The sequence below is a fragment of the Schistocerca americana genome, chromosome 1, assembly GCF_021461395.2.
Source record: "Schistocerca americana isolate TAMUIC-IGC-003095 chromosome 1, iqSchAmer2.1, whole genome shotgun sequence".
NCBI lineage: Eukaryota > Metazoa > Arthropoda > Insecta > Orthoptera > Acrididae > Schistocerca > Schistocerca americana.
Genome location: NC_060119.1, coordinates 564,526,177 through 564,544,471, shown reverse-complemented (window position 1 = coordinate 564,544,471; position 18,295 = coordinate 564,526,177). Strand labels below are relative to the sequence as shown.

At 39.7% G+C, this 18,295-nt stretch overlaps 1 protein-coding gene across 3 annotated transcripts in view; it reads left to right on the top strand.

The window, feature by feature from the left end:
* The window catches only part of LOC124606487 (protein pellino-like), a 161,382-nt gene that overhangs the window by 63,628 nt on the left and 79,459 nt on the right, over window positions 1-18,295 (top strand). For all 3 annotated transcript variants that reach the window (XM_047138487.1, XM_047138472.1, XM_047138479.1), the window contains 2 exons: window positions 15,866-16,054; window positions 16,132-16,230. In XM_047138487.1, coding sequence (XP_046994443.1) covers window positions 15,866-16,054; window positions 16,132-16,230 — 288 coding nt within the window. The remainder of the gene's footprint in view (window positions 1-15,865; window positions 16,055-16,131; window positions 16,231-18,295) is intronic.

Here is an 18,295-nt window from a genome sequence, read left to right as displayed (position 1 = left end):
AGTATGTTCTAAATTTGTACCCTTTGTACAGGATATAAGAACTACCCTTCTTTATGCTAAAGTTGTAAGTGTCCAAGTCTTAATGTGCATGAAGTCAGTTACATAACCAACAATTGAGGATTTACAGGTCAAAAGGAACTTATAACTCTTTGTTGCTCCTTACCTGATACTAATGTCCCTGTGCTTTATGTAGACAGCTTAGCACATGCAAACACATCCTTGTTCATTCATTTGACCAAACAAGTAACTTCAAGGAGCTGCTCTACCCAGGTAAATCCTTCTGCCTTACTATCTTGGAGCAATTTTATCATCATCCTACCTTCGAGAGACTATTGAATGCACCGCTTAACGAGAAAAGTACATTCAGCACAATCCTATATTGTTAATGGCAGTATTGTACCACTGTCTCCGCCGCTCTTCGGTGTTTTCTTGCTTGGCTACCGTGGTGCCACATTTTTTTGCAGCATCTTTTCCTTTCCATGCTGCATGTCTATCATCTTACTGTTCTTTCTCCCCTCCCTTGGGAAACATGTCTGGGCTGTATTTTTTGATAGTATAAGAATACTCTCCACTGTTTGTCTTTCAATTTTTCTTTCGTCGTTCACCTTCTCCTATCATTCCTATGCTTCGGTATGTGAGGTTCCTCTTTTTATTCTTCATTCCTGTGTGCTCCGGAAGGTTGGCGCACACGTTTGACGTGTAACATGTGACTGAGTAATGCATAATTCCCAGTCCCGGGTTGACAGGTAAGGTTCACACATACCCTCTGGTACAGGTCAGACCCAGGGAGGTGTTGATTGTCTGAGCTACTATCTTCACAGGAATTGCTTATTGGTCCCTCTGTCAGGTGTTAGGGAGATGTGACCTGAGGTGTGAACAATCACCAAAGGCGAGTGCACATCCTTGTGAAGGTGGCCCCCAGTTGGAAGGAGCGCACAGTCAGAAGCTGGCAATCGTGGGAGATTTTCTCACAGTGAGATAATCATCTTCAAAGTCAATGGCTACGAAACGTAAACAAAATAAGGCTAACGATTCGAAGACCCTCCCAGCAGAACCACGGCTCCTCATGGTTTCATGTACTGAAATGGGAGGTCAGTCCTTTCCTACGGTAAATCTGTTTATTATTCAGAAAGGTGTTGATGCAATTGCTGGCCTTGCAAAATCCTGCTCTTGTTTACGCAGTGGCACTTCATTTTTGGAGACTACTTCAGATTCTCAAGCACAATAACTGCTTGCAGCATCGCCCCTCCATGGCTATACTGTTAGTGTCGAGGCCCATAGAATGCTGAATCCTTTCGGTAGTGTTGTTTATACTGCGCTGCTTGATTGTCTGACTGAGGCAGAAATCCAAATGTACCTCTCTGATCAGGGTGTTGTAGCAGTCCAGTGGGTGATGAAAAAAGTAGATGCATACTTTCTCATGTCTAATAGAATGGTTCTTCTGTCAAAGGTCAAAGCAGGCTATGGTGTTATCGCAGTTAGACCATTTATTCCGAACCCGATGCCCTGTCACCAGTGTTGTCATTACAGCCACACTCAGTCCTGTTGACACCCAGCCAAATGTGTAACATGTGGTAGGGATGCTCACATAGACAATTGTTCGCCTCCTTCTCCCTACTGTATCAACTGCAATGGAAACGATGCCGCCCCCTCCTGCAATTGCCCCATGTATCTCAATGACTGGTCTGTCCGGGAGATCTGGGTGAAGAGAAAAGTGCCTTACCCTGTCACTCGCAAGTTGTTGGCTAATTGGAAACCCTGCATTCTACCATCTGGCACCTACAGTACTTTTATTGCTACATCTCACTCCACAACATGGAACCTCAAATTCAGCACAGCATTTGTGAAATCGCCCAGCTTCATGGTAGCGTCCCTGTCTCCTCCTCCAGCTATGCAACATGCCACCAAGTTTTTGCCTCGCAGGGCAAAGTCACCAGTTACACAATCGAAAGGCCAGAGGAATACTTCCATGAAGACTTCCTAAGTCCCTCCAGCCAACCAACATCTGAGTCTTCCTCTGCCAACCGGAAAGGTTCCAAAAAGTCAAACAAAAGCAAATGGTCTTCTCCTTTGCTGACTCGGAGATCCTCTTTGACGGTGTTGCCACATGATACTCTCGCCCAGCTGACCTCCGCATTGCCGCTGCGCACCACCAACCATTTTTCTGCCCTGGACTCTGCGGGGCGACAAAAGGAAAATGCCAATGCTTCTGTAGACCTCATGGAGCATGATCCTCTTGTCTCTGTGCCCTGTAGCAGCGAGTCTTCGAAGGCTGGTGCTCGGCAGCTGCCGAAGTGACACCCCTTCACTTTTTCCTCATCATGGCTGTCCTCCAATGGAACATTTGCGATCTTCAATCCAACAAAGAGTATTTACGGGCTGCTCTTAGAATCGCAGTGCCCACTTGTTCTGCCTTCAGGAAACAAAATTGCATCCTCACGTTCGCTTTGAGCTCTCGCATTTCTTCCCGGACCGTTTTGACCTTCTTGCTGAGAACTGCATTCCGTCTCATATTGGATGGTGTTCATAGTCAACCCATCTCCCTGACTACCCGCCTTCAAGCTGTTGCAGTTCGCCATTTCCTTCTTCACGTCACCTTTTCCCTTTGTACCGTTCACATCCCTCCATCACACGGTATCACCAGGGAAGACTTCGTCCAGCTTATTGGGCAGCTATCTCACCCCTTTCTGCTGCTCGGTGATTTTAATGTGGACCCTCCCCTTTGGTGTTCTCCAGAACTTGCCCGAGAGGTGTCATCTTGGCTGACCGTCTCAATCAATTTAACGTCTTCTGCCTTAACACAGGAGCACTCACGTTCCTTTCAGACCGCATGCACACCTATTCCCATTTGGACCTATCCTTCTGCACTGTCCAGCTTGCCCATCGTCTCTAGTTGTCGTTCACGTCTAACACATACTCTAGTAACCATTTCCCGTGTGCTATCAGTTTGTTGACTCCTATGCCACCTATGTGCACGCCCAAATGGCAGCATACAAAGACTGAATGGAGGCCTTACTCCTCCCTGGCAACGTTTGACGAACATAATTTCCCCAGCTGTGATGACCAGGTAGAATTTCTTACAAATGTTATCCTTACTGTTGCAGAATGTTCCAGTCCTCACACTTCCTCTGTACCACACTGTGTCCCATTTGGTGGACTGAGGCATGCCGCGATGCAATTAGCAAGCTCCAACATGCTCTCTGCATTTGTAAATGTTATCCTCTGACGGAAAAATGTATTCATTATAAACGTTTGCATGCACAATGTCATCACATTCTTTGTAATAGCAAAAAAGCTAGCTGGATTTCATTAAATACAGATAAGTTCCGTATACACATCTTATTTCTAACTGTCTGTTCATCAAGGATACTGTCATAGTGAATAAATCAATTTCTTGTAGGATGTTCAAAATTATCTACCTTTCTCCATCCAGTGAAGAATGGTCATTTTTAGTGTTGTCATTAACAGTGCTCTTATATGAACACTAAATAATCAGAGATTGGATTCACTGGCATTAGAAAGTACACACACCAACCTGTGTACTGCGAGGCATGACAGATTATTTCCATAAATGCAAAGCTTCGGCACTACAATACTGTCATTAAACCCAGAATCCCTTCATGCATCAGAATGCCTTTCGTTAAATACAGCCAAACAATCAGGTGAAATAGAAAAGAATGAAAGGAAAATCTTGGGATCAAACTATCACGATCAGAAATGAAAATTAATAAGTAATAGAGAAGTTTGTGAAAAATAGAGCAAATATCAGACAAGGTGAAGAAAAGAAGAGTTGCATTCTATGGAAATTTAAGAAGGCTAGATGACAACAGGATAATAAAAGGAATTTTTAACATCTTTGACAGAACCTGAAAAAGATCAGTGACATAGATTTAAAAAGTTAAAACACATCTGAAGGAAATGGAAATAATGGGGAAAGAAATAGAAGAAAGGTTTCAAGGGCTTCCAGAAGAAAACAAAGAAAAAGACAGGTGCAATATGGACAGAAGAAAGAAGAGAAAAACATACAGAAAGACTGAAAAGTTAATCAAAAGAAAGGAGAAAAGGAAGAATATGTAAGTCATTTCATGTGTTCCTTAATAGGCCAAACCAATTTTAAAAAAATAAGTGAGCTGGTCTAGCACTAGTACGTAATTATATCTACACTGGTTAATGGCTGATAAGGTAAGAAATGCAGAGGGATCAGAGAAAGAATGAAAGTCACCTAAAACATTTGATGGGCAAAATAAAAAGTAGTTTGTCTAAGTGTTTACTGTCTCTGCTGATACTTAGAGAGTGCTTGATATTTATATTAGCTATACTTGATCAAAATGCTACACAATGCAACTAGATTACTTTCCGAGGAGAAACTATCTCACATAATTTTACTTTAACTTCCTTGGACTACCTTAGCACAACTGCTTAAAAAGATGTACACCACAAGAACATAATTCATTCTACCTTCTTTATATGCTGACAAGAGGGTAACAGGCTACAACCTTGTCTCTCTCAGTCTCTTTATCGCAAGTAAATTTGAATGACAATTGTATAAACGGAGGATATCAAATAATATCTATTCAGATAGAGCAGCACAAACCGATCACTGTGCAACAAAGACATGACCTTTCTCAACTTCACCAAGGAGAATTTTTAGCATAGCGAATATTAACAATCATTTAAACACACAAACCGATCACTGTGCAACAAAGACATGACCTTTCACAACTTCACCAAGGAGAATTTTTAGCATAGCGAGTATTAACAATCATTTAAACATACAATTAACAATTGTAAATGCAACCAACCAGTAAAACCAAATGTGAGGAAAATTAAAAGACCTACAGTATTGCCAACACCGCTACGTGACTTCCAGCCCCCTTTATAAAGTAAAATACATAGTCTATTAAAATATCTATTCAGCCACTGTTACAGGTGATAGACGTTAGCATCGTCACATTCCCCAGAAGAGACAGAGGGTAAATATCGGAATTAAGTGATGAGTTAACATCAATAGTCCGATTAGAATTACTTTGTGGTTGAAACTCCAGGCACTGTAACTGGTTTCCCACAATCACAGTGTTCAGTGTCACACCAAAACCCAATTAATCATTGTTAATGGCTCACCAGAGTCGTAAATAAAACCATCTTAAGCAGTGTAAGAGGGTAGTGCAACAGTTAGCATATAAACCTGACTTGTAGAATGTCATAGGTTTGAATCTCATGAAATATAGGAAATTTTCTTTTTCTAAATCTTATCAAAAGACTCTGAATATTATTTTCTGTCGACTAATTGGTTTAAACATAATTTTTTATTACTAATAGTTTTCTGTATCATTTTTATTGTTGTACTGGCTTTTTTTATTTGCTCTTATTTTCCTTCTTGTCATTCTTTATTCTCTTGGTATCTGCTAGTGTTACTACAACATGCAAAAACAGGACTGCTCATCAGTTGGTAATGCAGCAGGTCGTGTAGCTAGTGCAAGTAGAGTTGCAGGTAACCAATGGGAATGAGAAATTACAGTTTGCTTGTAGATGTGAACAAAGTGATCCCAATTTTAGTTTTGCTGCAGACTGTTGATTGCTGTTTTCTCGGATACATTGCAGATCACAACATTGTGGTTGGTTAATTTGAATTGAGGGCTACAAATTGCGTCAGTGGCAGCAGTTCAATTATTGGAGACTTAAAATCACCTGTCGACACAGCATCTCCCATTTCTCAGCATCTCCCATTTCTCAGTCATACCTCTGCATTACATTTTAACGTGTATCATTAACTCACCGGCCATATTTATGTGTCACCTAGAACCTCTTGTAACAGTACCACTCCCTCTTCCAACCTCTGACAGGTCTCGGGACCAAGATCCATTTCCAAAAATCTGGCCTGTCAGCAGCAGAAAATGTCTTCATGGACCCTATTGCTATCGCCAATGCCTTGGGCTGCCATTTAATGGCGATTTCCATCTCCTGCCACTATCGTCCTGCCTTCCAACATTGGAAACGAGGGGAGGCAGCTCGGGCAATACCCTTATCTTCTCAGAATCGTGAGTACTAGAATGCTGTCTTCACTATGAGGGAGCGAGATCATGGTCTTACTTCATTCCACTGCTTTGGCCCAAGGGTGGACGATGTTCACATACAGATGTTGCAGCGCCTTTCTCTTGCGAGGAAGCACTTTCTGCTCCATATGTACAACCACATCTGGGCAGAGGGCATGTTTCAGAGATGCTAGTGTGAAGCACTGTAATATGTACACCTAAGCCTGGTAAGGATAAACACCTTCCTTCTAGCTACCACCCCATTTCTCTCACCAGCTGTGTTTGCGAGGTGATGGAACGTATGATTCATGCCCGGCTGGTATGGTGGCTTGAGCCTCGCAATTTACTAACCACTGCACAGTGTGGATTTCAAGTGCCGTTCTGGAGTTAACCATTTCATCTGTTTTTCCAACCATGTCATAAATGGCTTTCAGCAGGAATCCCAGACTGGCAGTGTTTTTCAGTTTGGAGAAAGGTAGCTCTGGTATCCTCTGTACTCTATAGACGTGGGGCTTTCATGGCTGCTTGCCCTGTTTCCTTCAGGAATTTTTAAGAGACCAAGTTTTCGAGGTATGTATGGGTTCTGCCTTATGGGATAAACCTGGAAACCGGTGTGCCTCAGGGTTCCGTCCTGAGCATTGTCCTCTAGGCTATTACCATTAACCCTATAATGGCCTGTCTCCAGCTGGGCATCTCCGGCTCCCTTTTTGTTCATGATTTTGCCTTTTATTGCAGTTCTCCATGGATCTGTTTCATTGAGTGGCGTCTTCGACAATGGCTTTCGTTTTTCACTGACAAAACTGTTTACACGAATTTCTGGTAGTGCAGTTGATTTCTTCCACTGTCTTTACATCTATTGCTCTTGTGTTCGTTGAAACTATAAAATTCCTGGGGCTCATACTCGATAGGAAATTTTCTTGGTTCTCACATGTGTCCTACCTGGCAGCCTGCTGTAAGAGGTTCCTCAGTGTCCTACATGTCATCTGTGGTACTTCCTGGGGAGCAGATCGAATGACTCTCCTCCGTTTGCATTGGTCCCTTGTCCGTTTGAAACGAGACTATGGCTTTATGCATCTGCACGTTTGTCCCTCGTATGCCGTCTCTATACTATCCACCATCGCGGCAGCCGTTCGGCCATTGGTGCCTTTTACACTAACAGACTTGAGTCTGTATGCAGAAGCTGCCGAACTACCGCTGTCCTACCACTGTGAGTTTCTCCTCACCAGATATGCATGCCGTTTGTCTGCCATGCGTGGCCACTCAGCCTATGGCTCGTTTGATCACCAATATGGGGCGCGTTCCTCTTGTCTGTTACCTCCAGGAGTTCACTTTTGGTTCTTGCTCTGGCAGCTCAACTTCACGCTGCCTGCAACTTTCCCAGTGGGTGTAAACCCTTCACCAACTTGGCTTCGTGTGGTGGCCTGTGTTCACCTTGGCCTTCATTTGCTTCCTAAGGACACTACTCTAGCCTCGATTTGTCGGCTTCAGTTTCACAACCTTCGTATGGAACTTCACGATAGTAACTTTTTTTGTACACTGATGGCTCTCGAACTGAGTGTGGTGTCAGATGTGCCTTTGTCTTTGGCACCAATGTTTTTTCTTACCGGCTTCCGGAACAAAGCTCAGTATTTACAGCACAGCTCTTCGCCCTGTATCAGGCGATGCAGTACATCTGGTGACACAGGCTTTTTAATTGGGTCATCTGGTCAGACTATCTGTGCCCTTCAAAGCATCTGTTTGGTGTGCACCATCTATCCTTTAGTGCAGCGGATCCAGGAAAGTTGTCACTTGCTCAGTCTTGATGGAGTCACTATGATGTTCATGTGGGTTCCTGGTCACACCGGTCTGACAGGAAATGAGGCTGCTACCAAGGCTGCCGTCCTCGTACCTCAGCCCACTAGTTCTTCCATCCCCTCCTATGATGTCTTGTTGTTGTTGTTGTTGTTGTTGTTGTTGTTGTTGTTGTTGTCGTCTGTCAGCAGGAGGTGTCAGTTTGGCATCATCACTGGTTCTTCCTGCATGGGAAGAAGCTCCAGGTTATTAAGCCTCTGCCAGTGGCTTGGACGACTTTCTCTCAGCTCTCGCCACGAGATCATTTTCTTCTCTTCTTGTTTGTGTTTGCCATCTGAGTTATCTGCCATTTTAGCGAATGATGTGCGGGCTGTCGAATGCGTTTTACATTTTATCTGTCGTAGCAATATGACGAAGACCATTTAATTTTCACTTTTCGACCTCCTTTTCTCTATAATGTTTCTATAAACCTTTCTCCATGTCCGTTTTTAGCTACCTTCTCTCCTGTCAATTAGAACTGAAGTGTAGTCGTTCTTATCTCCTCTTTGTCTTCGTGTTCTAGAGTTTTGACGTGGACGTGTATGACTCTAGTTTTTTTTTTTTTAGCCCTAAAACAAAACTGTAACCATATTGTTTGAGGTATATTATCTTGTTCAGCATGAAGTATCTTTCTTCTACGCTCCCTTTCATGGTGTAGTGATAGAAATGGGGAGGATGTGGTAAGGTGCAAGGTCGAAGCTACCTTACACATTTTGCTTCAAATAATTTATCACACAGAAATTCAAATCTCAATTTTTAAATCCAAAAACCTTGTTTTAACTTTTGCAGAGTGAATAACATGTGCTATGTACTTTATATACAATTTATGATGTCATTGTGCTACAAAAGTAACAGTTTAACAGTGTGATAGTAATCCATAAGTAAGAAAGCTGAAACCAGAAATTTTACACACTATTTATGGCTCAGGAAAAGAAGGTTTCAGAACTGACATAAATTTCGTAGAGCTTAGGTACACACTGTACAATTAAATCCTGAGTTAGAAAACTTACCATTCATGAATTTAGATGTAATTCAGTTACAGAAGTAGGAGCTTGCAATTACCATATAAGTTATCTAAACTTGTAAAGGAGCGTCAATAATTACAATACTGCAGCTAGTAGTCACTTTAAAATTTGAGGATTAAATACACGCATACCAAATAACATAAATCTAGGTGCGCAGCCTTTTCAAAGAGTGTCTTTAGAAATAGTGGTAGATTCAAGAAAACAGTAGTGACAGCTTAGAATTAAATAGTGGTTTTCTGTAACTAACATCTAGTAACAATTACCATTCACAACATGACAAATTACAATATTGACTAGCTTACAACATGACAAATCAAAACAAAGGTTCCTAAAGAGCCTGGCTCCAAATAACAACTCACAGGTAGAAGACTCACCGTCAAATGGCTGCTTCCTGGGTTCGTAACAAAACATCAGCGGTCAAGGTGACCTCTACAAAGTGTTAACAGAGAACAACATTATGACAGAAATTCTGAAGTATAAAGGTGTTACTGTGAACAAACAACATAACTAAACGTTAAGGGATGGAACTCTTAACACTTGTTACATGCAGTAGCTGTTGGTTAGAATATTAACTTAACACTACTATCTTGAGGTCAGAGTACACTTCAAACATTGACATGAGAATAATATAACTCAGGTTTTGGATGTAACCAGGGCACAGGAACAACATTAGTAGTACAAAAATTCTCACCTCTTTATGGAGGACTTGTTAGAAGAAAATCACCGACACGTAGGTTAGCTCTCTAGACAAGCTAGAATTAACACAGTGCCGACTGGATACAATAGTAAGAATAAGTGACAAGTCTCCCACAATAGGTTGCCACAGTGTCATCCATTCACTTCAGACTCCACAGGAGCTAGCTCCACAGAATTTCAAAATAGCTCACACTTTCATGATCTGCTTTAGAGGATGCTATTAGAGCCCTTCGAGACAGGCACGCCTGTAGCTGTGGCAAGCCATACCACTCTACTGCCAAGTAACAGCTACCTTAGACACACTACAGCTGAAGGCCCCAGAGCTTGGCATCAGAGTCCCACACTCACAGCACATTGCAGAGAATTTTCAGAGGACAATAGAATTATCTAAGAAGCAGAAGGTACAGCAAAACCACTGCAGAAGAATTTGATAAAAGCAAGCCAAATGGCTCTTATAGCTAGAACTTTGCCAAGCTGACCCACCTAGGCTGATTTCATATTATTACTTATATATCCTTGTCCTGTGCTATTGTGGATACCTGTATCACAATTTAAATTACTTGATCGGTGACGTCTGATGGTTACCGCTACAGTGTTGCCACCTTTGTTGCTGGCTGCTTCTGGGTTCTAGGTGACACATAAATATGGCCGCTCAGTTAATGATAGACGTTAGTATGTATGACTGAGAAATGGGAGATGCTGTGTCGACAGGTGATTTTAAGTCTCCAATAATTGAACTGCTGCCACTGACGCAATTTGTAGCCCTCAATTCAAATTAACCAACCACAATGTTGTGATATACAATGTATCCGAGAAAACAGCGATCAACAGTCTGCAGCAAAACTAAAATTGGGATCACTTTGTTCACATCTACAAGCAAACTGTAATTTCTCATTCCCATTGGTTACCTGCAACTCTACTTGCACTAGCTACACGACCTGCTGCATTACCAACTGATGAGCAGTCCTGTTTTTGCATGTTGTAGTAACACTAGCTGATACCAAGAGAATAAAGAATGACAAGAAGGAAAATAAGAGCAAATAAAAAAAGCCAGTACAATAATAAAAATGATACAGAAAACTATTAGTAATAAAAAATTATGTTTAAACCAATTAGTCGACAGAAAATAATATTCAGAGTCTTTTGATAAGATTTAGAAAAAGAAAATTTCCTATATTTCATGAGATTCAAACCTATGACATTCTACAAGTCAGGTTTATATGCTAACTGTTGCACTACCCTCTTACACTGCTTAAGATGGTTTTATTTACGACTCTGGTGAGCCATTAACAATGATTAATTGGGTTTTGGTGTGACATTGAACACTGTGATTGTGGGAAACCAGTTACAGTGCCTGGAGTTTCAACCACAAAGTAATTCTAATCGGACTATTGATGTTAACTCATCACTTAATTCCGATATTTACCCTCTGTCTCTTCTGGGGAATGTGACGATGCTAACATCTATCACCTGTAACAGTGGCTGAATAGATATTTTAGTAGACTATGTATTTTATTTTATAAAGGGGGCTGGAAGTTACGTAGCGGTGTTGGCAATACTGTAGGTCTTTTAATTTTCCTCACATTTGGTTTTACTGGTTGGTTGCATTTACAATTGTTAATTGTATGTTTAAATGATTGTTAATACTCGCTATGCTAAAAATTCTCCTTGGTGAAGTTGTGAAAGGTCATGTCTTTGTTGCACAGTGATCGGTTTGTGCTGCTCTATCTGAATAGATATTATTTGATATCCTCCATTTATACAATTGTCATTCAAATTTACTTGCGATAAAGAGACTGAGAGAGACAAGGTTGTAGCCTGTTACCCTCTTGTCAGCATATAAAGAAGGTAGAATGAATTATGTTCTTGTGGTGTACATCTTTTTAAGCAGTTGTGCTAAGGTAGTCCAAGGAAGTTAAAGTAAAATTATGTGAGATAGTTTCTCCTCGGAAAGTAATCTAGTTGCATTGTGTAGCATTTTGATCAAGTATAGCTAATATAAATATCAAGCACTCTCTAAGTATCAGCAGAGACAGTAAACACTTAGACAAACTACTTTTTATTTTGCCCATCAAATGTTTTAGGTGACTTTCATTCTTTCTCTGATCCCTCTGCATTTCTTACCTTATCAGCCATTAACCAGTGTAGATATAATTACGTACTAGTGCTAGACCAGCTCACTTATTTTTTTAAAATTGGTTTGGCCTATTAAGGAACACATGAAATGACTTACATATTCTTCCTTTTCTCCTTTCTTTTGAGTAACTTTTCAGTCTTTCTGTATGTTTTTCTCTTCTTTCTTCTGTCCATATTGCACCTGTCTTTTTCTTTGTTTTCTTCTGGAAGCCCTTGAAACCTTTCTTCTATTTCTTTCCCCATTATTTCCATTTCCTTCAGATGTGTTTTAACTTTTTAAATCTATGTCACTGATCTTTTTCAGGTTCTGTCAAAGATGTTAAAAATTCCTTTTATTATCCTGTTGTCATCTAGCCTTCTTAAATTTCCATAGAATGCAACTCTTCTTTTCTTCACCTTGTCTGATATTTGCTCTATTTTTCACAAACTTCTCTATTACTTATTAATTTTCATTTCTGATCGTGATAGTTTGATCCCAAGATTTTCCTTTCATTCTTTTCTATTTCACCTGATTGTTTGGCTGTATTTAACGAAAGGCATTCTGATGCATGAAGGGATTCTGGGTTTAATGACAGTATTGTAGTGCCGAAGCTTTGCATTTATGGAAATAATTTTTTTTATACAGGTGTTTAGTTAATTGAAAAGCATTTTCGTTAGTTGAAAAGCTACCTCCATTCTCATTGTTCTTACTAGGTTTGCTTTTTTGACTGAAGCGTTTGGTTGTATTATTTCACGTAGATATTTAAATTTTGCAGTGTCTTTTATTTCATCTTAATCAGTTTCCAAGTATTTCAGTGCCTCCTTCACATCTATCATGTATTCCGTTTTTCCAAAGACGTATGTAAGCCTGCTTTTGAAGCTCTCTTGTATGAGATTAATCCGCGTTTTTCGTCTACCACAGATTCAGCAAAGATGGCAAGATCTGCAAAAACCAGATAATCCAAACTGATTATTCCCTTTTCTTCCTATTGTGATACTTCTAATTTCTTCTTCCTCTTCTTCTTTTTTTCTCCATTCCCTGAGTATCTTTTCTAGAACACAATTGAACATCTGTGGAGACAATCCATCTCCCTGTCTTTTGCCAGTTTTGACCTCTCTATAAAGTCTTCAGGTTTCAACTAATAAATGAATTTTGTGTTTTGTATTTGATAGTTGTCTTTCATGATTGCCATTGATTTGTTGTCAGCTCTTGAATAATATTTTCTTGGTGGTGGTGGAGGAAATAGTAGTAATAAGGTGAAGAAACTACTTACTGCTTCAGTGTACTTAATTCTTATTTGTAGTAATGTTGATCGGTATTTAATCATTCACTTACGTTTTATTCATGTGTAATATTCTTTAAAGTATGTTGTGTAGCAACATGTACATCATACTGAAGCGGGATGTCTGTTAAGAAGGCACACGTCTCAACAATGGTTTTGACACTCAGATATTGTTTGGGAATACCTGCTGTTACTTTTTACATGAAATCACAAATTTTACGTTTAGGAAAGTGTATTGGGCTCAGTGGACAAGGAAAATCAACCTCTGTAGTTGCCTGTGACAGACTGCAAATTCATTGTCATTGAACTTCGTTGGAGATATAAAATACTTTACAATAGTGTCACACTGTACTGGAAAGCATCCCCCCCCCCCCCCCCCCCCCCACACACACATTTATTCAAGCTAATTGATTATTTACTCCTAAAATGTACAGTACATCTCATTGTTCAGTTAGCAATATTAGAGAAGAAAAGTTGCTACTCACCATATAGCGGAGATGCTTTGTCACGATAGGGACAACAAAATATTGTTACATCCCTTAATGGATTTTCCATTGATCACTGTTCATTTATTGAGAACTGCTTGTGTATCAAGCATTCACCTGCAATTTAACATATAATTGCCCTCTGTTCGCAAGAACTACCCAATGCTGCAATGCTGTATTGGAATGTGATTATGAAATTGCCGTTCCTTGCTGGTGAATAGGTGCATCGTGCATCACATCTGTGGCGGTGCACAGGTATGACAACTACTCTCCACCACAGCCTTGCATATTTTGCAGCTACTATCACAACCACATCATAAACTATTTAACTGATAAACGTAGGAAACACTCATTAGTAGTGACACAAGCTGTAACCAACAAAAATTGCTTTTGCCAACTCATGAACTAGGCTGGTAAGAGATCTTTGCGATGAAATGATTAATCAAGAAATAACAAAAATCTGGCTGCAAATAGACAAGGTTGTGTCATCAAACTGCAAAGGAAATTATTCCCTGAATTATGCTCTGACTTCTGATTACTCAAGAGTTGACATCTGCCAAGTAATGCTCAATAAAGCACTTTTTGTCTTAAATATTACCTTTTTGTCTTAAATATTACTACATATTTAACCTGCTTTTCAACTAAAATGTAATATTCATTTGCCAAGTAAAAGTAGACATTGCCATGATTCCAGCAAGGTACAAGGCATTGATATTTATGTGAAGTAAACGGAGAGAGAGACCCAAGTCAGATCAGTCATTATGAAATGGATTATAGACACTCTTCCTCTAACAGTCTGTCTTAGATATTTGTATCTAGTGAAGTGCCATTCAACGTATTTCTTAAAACTCTTCTGCACATACTGTTGTTACACTTGGGATCGAGAAATTTGTATGTTTATCTGATTAATTGGATGAAAAAAGCTGTCTAGCAATGATTGACTTCACAGCAATGTGTCCAACTCCTGGAGTTCCCATGGACCAACCACAGCAAATCTCCTGGTGGGATGACAGTGGCAGGGAGTAAGCACCAAGTGTCTTCAACACATTTAAATATTGCTGCCATGTTTTGTAGATAAACTGTGTTCACCTCAGCACATGGTACACACCCAAAGAATACCAAAAACCTTGTCCACAGAAAGCGGGTTGCAGATGTGACCTATATAACAAGAAAATTTCTTTTAAAAATTGCAGACATAATTTGTCAGATCAAAGGATGAAGGTATAACACAAAGCTTTAACCAAAAAGAGAAAGCTCTGTGACACTGAACAAGAGACCTGTAATGTAGACCCTTTGGCCTATCCACCTGCTCTATGTTTACATACTGTCACAGTAGGGTCGAGTAGCAAGAAAATGTCTCCATTTGACAGTTGTACCATATATGCAAAATGGCCTGTGTGTTGTGATATAGGTCAGACTTCATATTCTATGGAAATTGCACACACGTTGTTCTAATTATATTTTAAATATCCACAGGACTCTTTGTTTCTTAAATTAACATCAGTTTTGACATCATAGGAAATTTATAGTTCATGTGCACATCGCTTAATATAGAGGTACATAATATGTTAGTAAAGTTACATTTCTACTGTTACCTATGCAAAAGTTGTTATGCTCTAGCTGTCGATATGCACATTTTCGTATGTTTGTCCTTTGTATTAGATGCCTCTAACAAAGTGCTAGATGCCCAAATACCAGCCTGGCAGTTAAATATTTTACATGTAGCTCATTGTGTTAACAAGATGTCTTTTAAAAACACCTATTATTTATTTTGTAAGCAAATCTCATCTGTGTGTCATACCATTTGTCGAAAAATTTGTTTCAGTATCTTAAACTGAACAAAAAATATGAAGGGTGTTGCGACTTCTTATTGTTTGCATTGTGCAAGGATGTTATCAGGTGTAGCAGAAGATTGAGTATATGATTGGGTACTGTTGAAAACCTAGGTACAATGTCAAATTTCTCTCAAAATACAAATCGCTACTTGCTGTGGCTACAGGCAGATGCTTGCTCTGTGGGACCCACAATATGCTGTATTTGTAGCGTGTGTTTCAAACCTATCGCTTGGAGGCTGCAGAGGCGGGTTGGGTTCTGTCTGCCTGGGCCTTAATATACCTAAGATGCAGAGATATAAAAGATATATGAAAGGAAAATAGATGCTATTGGATTGATAGAATTGCGACTCAAATAAAAAAATCTTAAATAACAATGACAGTGTTAATGATGAACAGTGATACTAGATTTGTCACCAAACAACTTCATCATCACCCGAAAGTTGTGTAGTGTAGTGTGAAGTTAAAATATGTTTGATTATTACAGTGGATTAAGCAGATCTGTTTCTCATGTCTATTACATCAAACACTTTTTTCAAAAACAGAAAATTATTATTATACCTACAGGAGAAGGCAATAAAGTGGCATGAGGAGGAGTCTGTGGATGGTCTCACCACCAATGGAGTCCTGTTAAACCATCCGCAAGGAGACTTCTGGGGAGGAGATGCAAAACCTGGTTGTTGGAGAGAAGTCTCGGTTAATGGGAAACTTTACACATTAAGACCAATCAGGGATTCAGACGTGAGAGGTGCTCCTGTAAGTTATGTTACTTTTCTTCATGGGTATGTTATTTTTTATTATGTAGGTCTTGAAATATTGATGATTAATTTTAGGTTCAACATGAAACCAACTTACTCCAGGATGGGTCTCTTATTGACCTGTGTGGAGCGACTGTGATCTGGCGGTCAGCTGATGGCCTTAAGAAATCCATTGTAAGTAGAGATACTCGATGCAAGATTTTGATATATATGTAACCCTGTAACATATGACCACCCTGTTTTTCTGAATATATTTGATAAGAGGAAGGTATGATACAGGCACAGTTCACATACAGAATGGGACAGAGAAAGTAGTGGGAAGTGAAGTGTATGGCATTCGTCGGAACTGGAATGTGAGGCCATAACTGATGAAAAATTAAGTAGCTAATTACTATTATTTGGAATGAGCAGGGTGTGCATATGGATTGGAGTCGTTCTGCTAAGCAACATTCTGTCAAACACCTTATCCTTATCAAACTGTCAAACCCTCCCTCATTTCCTCCCTCCCTCCCTCCCTCCCTCCCAAGAACAGTGCCCTTATACATTAGCATGTGAGAGTCATTGATATATTCTATGATACCATTAATCAGGTGTGTATTAGGGCAAGGATAGACATGTTTCAGATACATGTGATTATCTTATTATGTATGTGACATTGCCATCACGAACATTACAATACTGCTCCAGAAAGTGGCGCGTTTGCTGTAAGTATTTAGTACCTTCGTCATAAGGTTTCACTATGACAGTAAAAATTGTAATTGACAAGAGACACGGTCTCCAACCTAATTCTGTGAGTGGATAGATGTACATGAATAATTACTTAAGGATAAGTTAGTGACATGTTTGGTTTTTATATGGATTATGCGTCCTGCCCATTGCCTAACATTTCATCGCCGCATTGTCCTTTATCTACTAATTCCTCTCCTGCCTTTCATTTTCTCCCTCCATTATTGGCTGCAAGAATTGCTATTTTTCATTTCAGATTATATGTCCCAAATAATCCAACTTTTTTCTTAGTTATATTGGTTAAATCTTTGTCTTGGCAGGAATGCATTAGGAGTTTTTCATTTTTCATGCTTGCTGACCATGGTACCTTTACTACTATGTGGTGTGTCTATGTCTTGAAATCTTTTATTTTGTTGATGGTGTTTACTTTTAATGATCATCCATCAACACTTAAAAGGTGTATTGACCAAATGTAACATTCAACAAACCTTAGTCTTAAGTCTAGGACAACACTAATTCAAATTTTAAGAATGCCTGTAGAGGAGGGCTTCACAGCGAACTTGTTCAGTGAGCAGATTGTGAGAACAAACAGACAAGGAGCGAGCACTGTACCCACTGCATTGTCACAGGGAATAGGGTGAAGACTTCTTCAAACAAAGAACTGAATCCACAGGGAAGTCCTGGAAAAATCTAGAATGGCTTTATATTACTGTCACACTGCAGATCAGTTGCTTCAAGCTGCAGATCAGTGGAATTAATATATTTTAGGACAAATAAATACATTTTCTCCATCTTTTTATATGCTATGTGCTTGTGTTATCTACATGTTCATAGAATGCGAAATATACTATGCAACAAAATCTATACAAAGATTATGCAAGCTGGCTCTGAATGTCGTCTCTCATGACCAGTGTGGGACACATGTAGTCATGTTTGATAAATGACACCATGTGAAACTTAAGGTAGAAGCGTAGAGGCAGATAATCAGCTGGACTATCCAAAAATTACCTCGAGCAATTAAACAGAGAACCGACTCGTGGAGATAACATCTTGGACCTACTGATAACAGACCCGAATTTTTCGACTCTGTAAGCGCAGAACAGGGAATCAGTGATCATAAGGCTGTTGCAGCATCCCTGAATATGGAAGTAAATAGGAATATAAAAAAGGGAGGAAGATTTATCTGTTTAGCAACAGTAAGAGAAGGCAGATTTCAGACTACCTAACAGATCAAAAAGAAAATTTCTGTTCCGACACTGATAATGTTGAGTGTTTGGGAAAAAGTTCAAGGCAATCCTAAAATGCATTTTAGACATGTACGTGCCGATTAAAACTGTGAGGGACGGGAAAAACCCACCGTGGTTCAACAACAAAGTTAGGAAACTACTGCGAAAGCAAAGAGAGCGTCACTGCAAGTTTAAACGCAGCCAAAACCCCTCAGACAAACAGAAGCTAAATGATGTCAAAGGTAGCGTAAGGAGGGCTATGTGTGAAGCATTCAGTGAATTCGAAA